The sequence below is a fragment of the Liolophura sinensis genome, chromosome 3 (assembly GCF_032854445.1).
Source record: "Liolophura sinensis isolate JHLJ2023 chromosome 3, CUHK_Ljap_v2, whole genome shotgun sequence".
In the NCBI taxonomy this organism is placed as follows: domain Eukaryota; kingdom Metazoa; phylum Mollusca; class Polyplacophora; order Chitonida; family Chitonidae; genus Liolophura; species Liolophura sinensis.
In genome coordinates, this window is record NC_088297.1 from 24712633 (window position 1) to 24720949 (window position 8317).

Here is an 8317-nt window from a genome sequence, read left to right on the forward strand (position 1 = left end):
GTATATAGAAAAAACAGTTCGACTCTAAGGAACAATCAAATAAATAAAACCAATCAATCGTGAGCGATTGCTGGACCAATACGGGCGCCTCGTAATGCTTGGCCAACGAGAGAGAACCAGGTGAGACAACGAGAGAGAACCAGGTGAGACAACGAGAGAGAACCAGGTGAGACAACGAGAGACAAACATACACAGAATAGAAAACTTTTAAATAAAACTCTTTATTATAAGAAAACTTAAGTACAGTACCTATAGGTAGGTGTTACATAAAGGTTAAATAATCCTTTTCACATAGCTGTATGGTTTACACAATACGTGGTATAAATAGGTAAACAACACAACTTCCGGTAGAGTCAGTATACTGAAATGTGCTGTTTGAAACTTGAAGTGAAGTGATGCGGATACCTGTCCACTGAGTGGGTTCCAGGACTACAAGTCCCGGTTTTGGAAAGGTCAGACCCTAAGTGGACACCTCGTAAAAACCTCGAGATACCGATCACGAAACTAAGGCTGAGAGCCTAGACTAACATCGAGAAAATTCTAAAACTACCAAAATGACCATCTCTCAGAAACAAGTTTCAGCCTTAGACCGATTAAGGAACTTACGCGAGAGGAAACACTAAAAATAAATGGACTATGGATGCGTAGTTGGCTCGATCTTGTAATATATTCAAAGCTCTGTATTGTAACATTTAAGTTTAAATATTTCACTTGAGTGTTTTGTTAGACATCCACGTTTGCTTTCTGGCCAACAGAGCTTGGGGGAGATCACTCTTAAGTTCAGCCATTTTGGCCGCAGACAGGCGCCGTTTACCGAGAATCAAAATGAAGTCAGATGGCAGCTGGACCCTATTCTCACGAATGTAATCCTGTACATTGTAGGGTGTAAAGTCTTTGTTTGCTACCAGCCACCAGTATTTGGTGAAAGGGTGCAAAGTTGGTGCGAAAACAGTGAAAATTGTCTAAGTCAAAAGATTTATATGACTGCTTTCTCACAGGTTAGCCACAGAGGGAGCCAGTGCTTATTGGCCATGGGCTTCTTGCATCTGGTAACATCACTTAATGTTAACACCGTCGCTTTGACCAAACTGATATTGGTCTGAGGCCTGATGAATGTAACGGTGGGCTGGAAAATGAACACCACTTTTTCCTGAGAACTTGCTTTTCGGACCCAGGTTTCTGTAATATACACTGGAGATTAAGCAACTGACTTTGATACAAAACCTGTATAAATAAACAAGTACACTGTCGATACACTTAAACCGTAATTTTATGACATAAACATTGAAAACAGAATATGTGGAAAAGTGCTGACAGGCACTAGTGGTATTCTAACTTCATCTCTGTATTGAATTGAGACTTAATTCGATCAATAACTGATCTGCTCCAAAGTGAATGCAAATGTTACATCATAGCAAATGTACAAATAGAGGGAGACATCTCATTTTGAAATCCAGAATTATAGTGACTCAGCTTTAACAAATCTCAGCCTACAGGCAAATTATCACATTCAGAAGTTTGTTCAAACATATTGTGAATAAAATTTGTCTTCAAAATAATAATACTTCTCATACAAAGGAGAAACTCTAAACTGTTACAACCAATAACAAAAGCCAACTTTTATCTTACCGCTGAGATCTCAAATCAACATATGCTAATTAACCATTTTGTTAAAGACTGTGCAATTTTGTTACGCGGGTAGGCTGTCATTTAAAAAGTTTGTGGCTCAGAACAAAAGCTTCCACAAAAACTTTAGAATTTAGAATTCTAGATTGGAAAGAACGTTAAGCAGACGACTGTTGTGACGTCACTGTTCATCAAAGATGCGTGATAATGGCGTCCTCCTTGTAGCGTACACACAGGCATATGGCCAGTACAAACAACAGTAACTGAAACGAAAGACAAAAAATGATCAATAAAATTTTAAAAGAAGTTATCAAACAGCCCCGGGGAAAGGGTATATTACATCTAGAAAACAAGTCAGGGGAAATGGCATGGAAAACCTTATTGAGATGATAAACCCAGCAATGCAAAGAAATCAAACACAAATGTAATGAACTACACAAAGGCAGCTGATACAAAGATGAGGAAATTAAAAAAATGTAAAAAAATGACGTTATTAAAAGAGTGCAAGAGTGCAATCAAAGAAAACAAACGTATGCAAATAAAGCATTAACAGAAACAATATTGGTCAGAAAAATATCAACATGTAACAGTATGAAACAGCACATCTTGTGCTATGCAGAAATCGATGGGCGCTATATACGCATAGAAATATATATTTTACAATGCGAGAGAAATGTGAGTACAACACCGCAAGATTTAATATACTCGCAAAAACTGAAGTACAAGTCATTACAAACATTTGTCTATCAGGTTTTTATTTTGACATCCGAAAACAGATGTCGACAATCGCTTGCTTTGTTGATGTGATTCACGTTCACTGTGCACTTTCGTTGGTTCCGGTCGTCAAAGGGAGGACTGCTGCTTAAAGTCTGCAATTTAGTCACGTATACCAGGATCTCAGACTCAGACTTAACTCAGGCTTAGACTTAACCCAGGATTAGACTAAACTCAGACTTAGACTAAACTCAGACTTAGACTAAACTCAGACTTAGACTAAACTCAGACTTAGACTAAACTCAGACTCAGACCTAACTCAGGCTTAGACTTAACTCAGACTCAGACTAAACTCAGGCTTAGCCTTGACTCAGGCTTAGACTTGACTCAGGCTTAGATTTCAATTCTGATTATTCCCGAGCTCAGGTTTAAACTTACTAATTTTCAAGTGTGACTTGAAGGCTCTAAGAGAGCTCTAAGTATTAAAGTACAAATCCAAATGGTGAGTTATAATTTTATCCCAGTAATCTACATGTATGTTAAAGGTTTCCTCAAAGCGTTCCGGTTTCTTCCTCCAATAAATATGACCACGTGAAAAATCACTCAGTCAGATCAATCAATCAATCGAATGATATCAGTTGCCGACTTACCGCACAAAATATGGAGACGGAACTAAGGACCAGGATGGAGACGTAGAGGTTGTATAAGGCGTTTTTCACACTCTCGTGACATCCCTGTACAAATAAGAACAAGGGGAAAAATCTGCTAATAACTCAGGTAATAACTGATAACTCCGGTAGTAACTCAGGTGATAAATTAAATAACAACTCAGATAATAGCCCAGGTAACAAACTGATATAGGTGATGGAAGGTTACCTTCGAAAACATACCATGAAACAAAAAAACACCATGAAGCAAACTGGGAAATGGCTTTACTGTGTTGAGACTTGAAACCATGTTAAATTGCATTTATTTTACATAAAATAAAACGAAACTTTAATGTTTTTCTTTCAACATTAAAATATATGTAGGATGCAGGGCAACAGTGATTAAGATGTTTGTTTTATCATCTGTCGGATACACAAGCGGTTGGTCCGCTTCAGAAGCGGTAGATCCAGGGTCAATCCCGGGCTGAGTCACACCTAAGACCTTAAAAGTGGAATTGTAACTTCCTCGCTTGGCGTTCAGCATGAAGGGGATAGTGCAACGCAACCCGTAATGGTTCGGGTGGGGCGGCTCACTTGCCTTCGGTGAGTTGTCTCAAAGGAGGCACATTACATAGTTTCACTTCCTTCGTCGTCATATGACTGAAAAATTGGTAAGTATGACGTTAAATCCCAAGCACTTTCTCAATCACTCACAAACGGTTGGTTCAGTCCCATCCTACCTCCACTGTTTTAGAACAGTGAAATTAGAATTTCACTGAGCAATCAGCGTCGATTCTTATCCTTTTATGGTTCACGGCGGCCAGTCAAACGCCTTGAAAGTGAAAACTACTTATACTTTCTCCCTGTATTGGAAGCCGTCTGGAAAATGACCACTGAGATTTTATCAAAATGGATCCCATGTGTTGAGTCGACTTCATTTTGCCTATCCGGAACACTGTGGTTTAGTAGTCATCAAACTGATTCACTGATCACAAGAGCTCATTCGTTACGTAGTCACGTTTTAGATGCAAGTAGCCAACACGTCTGGAACACGACTGCTAATCGTACCTGAGGGGAAACTTCGTCGTCGGCGCCGAGACAGCTTCTTGGCGGAAAGCTCCGTAAAGTCCCGAGGTTAGCATTGTAACGTTCAAACGCCTCTAACTCGGCCGTGTAGTCCGTGACCCCGTTCACGCCGCAACACTCATACTGTGGGAGGAAAAACATGCGCCACTGTTACAGATTCACAACGCTTGTGTACATGCCATTTGCCAGATGAGCTGTGGACAAATTCGGAGCGTGGCGTAAAATTCGGCAGATATGGCGACAGGTGATGTCAACCGCACTTGCTCGTGTCATCATCTGTGGCTACGTTACCTCAGCTACGTAAAAGCTAATGTGTACATGTGCAATGTAACGTCTTTAAAATGAGTTCCAAAGACAAAATCTACCAACTCTTGGTTTCTTCACAGTACAAATATAGCTTACAATTTCGGAGGAAGTTTTAGCTGTTGCAAGATAACGCCATGATACCAGAGCCCGGACCACGAAGCGATCCCAGACTTAAGCCAAAATTTAAAATCACTTCACTCACGTAACAAGGACAACATATTGCCTAACAAAGTAAATTCTGGGTAAGTTAGGGTAAAACAAATATCAGTTAAAATAATGAGGTAATTTGCCGCGACTATCGACCCACTGACCAATGACGTCATTTGCACGCATCGCTTGATGCTTCTCTTTAAGTCAGGAGGTTTGCTTCGGATATTTATTTATTTATTTGATTGATGTTATACGACGTACGCAAGAATATTTCACTTATATGATCGAAGGCGAAAAGCATTATGGTGGAGGGAAACCGATGGCCATCTGCAGGTTGCTGGAAGACGTCCCCACGTAAAGCCGGAGAGGAAGCCAGCACGAACTCACAGTGACTGCATTGGTGAGAGGCCCCTGAGTCTGCACTAGCGCGCGCTAACCACGAGTCCATGGACCCAAGGTTCAGTGCCAGGAGCCTTAAACCAGGTACAAATGTCGTGTCTTAAATACGCAATCGAAACAGCGAGAACCCCGATCGAGTCAACAGCCTCACTGGTCAGAATTTATGATCGTTTGCTACGAGAGGAACACTTTAGACCACTGAGCCAGTGATGCGCGTGCTGCCGTAGGGATAGCATAACCACTTACACTCTCTTGGAGCTGACCAAACCTCTGGCTGTACACGTTGACTCCCACCCCATCGTATCTCTGACGGAGCTCATTTCTCATCGCCGATGACGACTTTTCGTGCTACAATAATATCAATGATCGCAGTTATAAAATCTGGAGAATTCTTCAAGCTACAGGCAAAAACATTTATCTGAGTTACAAGTTCCTGATGCAATTGCAAATTCCATATTTCTCCAACAAGTTGTCGTAGTTTTCTTGTTAAAGTTAGCACCTTCATTGTTCACTATTTCCTTTTGAGTTGAAAGACCGCTACATTTTCCTGTTACGATTTTTCCATATACAGCTGTTGTAACAAATTTCCTCTTTTCCAACAAAAAAATCTCTTTAATGGATTTGTGCAGTCTGATGATTACGGGCTAGTTACTATTTTAAGGATATTTCATCTTTTCACAATTGGTAGCAAGAGAGCAATCAATCGAGCTGTTATCATTCCATAATAAGTACAAAGTAAAAATACGGAAGGAAATAGTCACCCCCTTCCCCCTTTTCATCCCATATCTCACTGCATGCGTTTTTGTTTTAGAAAAGAGAATTAGGCTTTTTGTGTTAAATGTACTCTTAAGCCTCTAGTCTGAGTGATGCTAGCATGTATTCAGTTTTTGCAGCAGAATATAATGTTATATTCAGCAGATTATCCTGTTATATATAGCAGATTATCCTGTTATATATAGCACATTATCCTGTTATATATAGCACATTATCCTGTTATATATAGCACATTATCCTGTTATATATAGCACATTATCCTGTTATATATAGCAGATTATCCTGTTATATATAGCATATTATCCTGTTATACATAGCAGATTATCCTGTTATACATAGCACATTATCCTGTTATATATAGCAGATTATCCTCTTATATATAGCTGATTATCCTGTTATATATAGCACATTATCCTGTTATATATAGCACATTATCCTGTTATATATAGCACATTATCCTGTTATATATAGCAGATTATCCTCTTATATACAGCACATTATCCTCTTATATATAGCAGATTATCCTCTTATATATAGCACATTATCCTCTTATATATAGCTGATTATCCTGTTATATATAGCACATTATCCTGTTATATATAGCACATTATCCTGTTATATATAGCACATTATCCTGTTATATATAGCAGATTATCCTCTTATATACAGCACATTATCCTGTTATATATAGCACATTATCCTGTTATATATAGCACATTATCCTGTTATATATAGCAGATTATCCTGTTATATATAGCACATCATCCTGTTATATATAGCAGATTATCCTCTTATATTATATATAGCACATTATCCTGTTATATATAGCACATTATCCTGTTATATATAGCACATTATCCTGTTATATATAGCAGATTATCCTCTTATATATAGCACATTATCCTGTTATATATAGCACATTATCCCGTTATATATAGCACATTATCCTCTTATATATAGCACATTATCCTGTTATATATAGCACATTATCCTCTTATATATAGTACATTATCCTGTTATATATAGCAGATTATCCTCTTATATATAGCAGATTATTATATAGCAGATTATCCTCTTATATATAGCACATTATCCTCTTATATATAGCACATTATCCTCTTATATATAGCAGATTATCCTCTTATATATAGCACATTATCCTGTTATATATAGCTGATTATCCTGTTATACATAACAGATTATCCTGTTATAGCAGATTATCCTGTTATATATAACTTATTATCCTGTTATATATAGCACATTATCCTGTTATATATATCAGATTATCCTGTTATACATAGTAGATTATCTTTTTATACATAACAGATTATCCCGTTATATATACCAGATTATCCTGTTATACATAGCAGATTATCCTGTTATACATAGCAGATTATCCTTTTATATATACCAGATTATCCTGTTATACATAGTAGATTATCCTGTTATACATAGCAGATTATCCTGTTATATATACCAGATTATCCTGTTATACATAGCAGATTATCCTGTTATACATAGCAGATTATCCTGTTATATATACCAGATTATCCTGTTATATATACCAGATTATCTTGTTATACATAGCAGATTATCCTGTTATATATACCAGATTATCCTTCCTCTTATATATAGCACATTATCCTATTATATATACCAGATTATCCTGTTATACATAGCAGATTATCCTGTTATACATAGCAGATTATCCTGTTATATATACCAGATTATCCTGTTATACATAGCACACATGATCAATTAATTCAACATTATATTAGACTAAAAGGATGTTATGTTGAATGTCACACAGTGTTATGAAACAATAATACTGGTATAATACCTTCTACCATCACTCAGAGAGCAGACTTTCTGATAAAATTAAGAAATTATTTTTAGAGTGTCAGACTGTGACATTAATCGAATAGAATTCATCCGATTAAACCAGGATTGACACAAACCTGTGCGAAGGAGTCCACGGCGAATATCAAGGCGGCAATGTGTACACCAATCACCAAGAGGAAGCAGACAGCTTGCTGAAGAAAAAAACACAAAAGCAGAAAAGACTCTTATCATAATCACAGATTCTGATTCAAACGTCCGTGAACCTGTGGATATACTGCACTGAGTTTAAAGATTTCACACTACTTCCGAAAGAAGCTAGACGGTTGTTTTACGAGTGTATGAAGGAACATGAACATGAAATATAAATTACTTTAGCAGAACAGATTTTCGCAGATTTTCACTTAGGGTACTGTTTTTCTTGTTAGTTCAAATAACTATTTGGAAAATACTTTTAATTTATCTGCTAAGAATTTTAATTTTTCTAAAAATCCTTTAATTTATAATTCATGAATTACATTGTTAAAGGAAATCAGTGGGACTGATAGTATTAATTAATCAAGATCCGCGTAAGATCCGCGTAGGACAGTATTTATTACAATCGGGCAGTACTGTAGTAAGAGGTGATCCCAAATATCCACCATACAAAACTGTTTTCAAATACCCTTTTTCTCCTGAACGGAAGTATCGAAAAAAAATATTAAAGCCATTTTATTTTGCAAGTTTTCACTCTCTGTCGGCTGATTTTGTCATCGTCTTTATGTTTTCTTCTCTTT

At 37.1% G+C, this 8317-nt stretch overlaps 1 protein-coding gene across 1 annotated transcript in view; it reads right to left on the reverse strand.

The window, feature by feature from the left end:
• Window positions 1–1704: 1704 nt before the first annotated feature.
• LOC135463495 (uncharacterized) overlaps window positions 1705–8317 on the reverse strand; it is an 11853-nt gene continuing 5240 nt past the window's right edge. The window contains exons 5-9 of the mRNA XM_064740752.1: window positions 7661–7735; window positions 5175–5276; window positions 4056–4196; window positions 2991–3074; window positions 1705–1889 (exon numbers count right to left, since the gene is read on the reverse strand). Coding sequence (XP_064596822.1) covers window positions 1818–1889; window positions 2991–3074; window positions 4056–4196; window positions 5175–5276; window positions 7661–7735 — 474 coding nt within the window. The 3' untranslated portion in view covers window positions 1705–1817. The remainder of the gene's footprint in view (window positions 1890–2990; window positions 3075–4055; window positions 4197–5174; window positions 5277–7660; window positions 7736–8317) is intronic.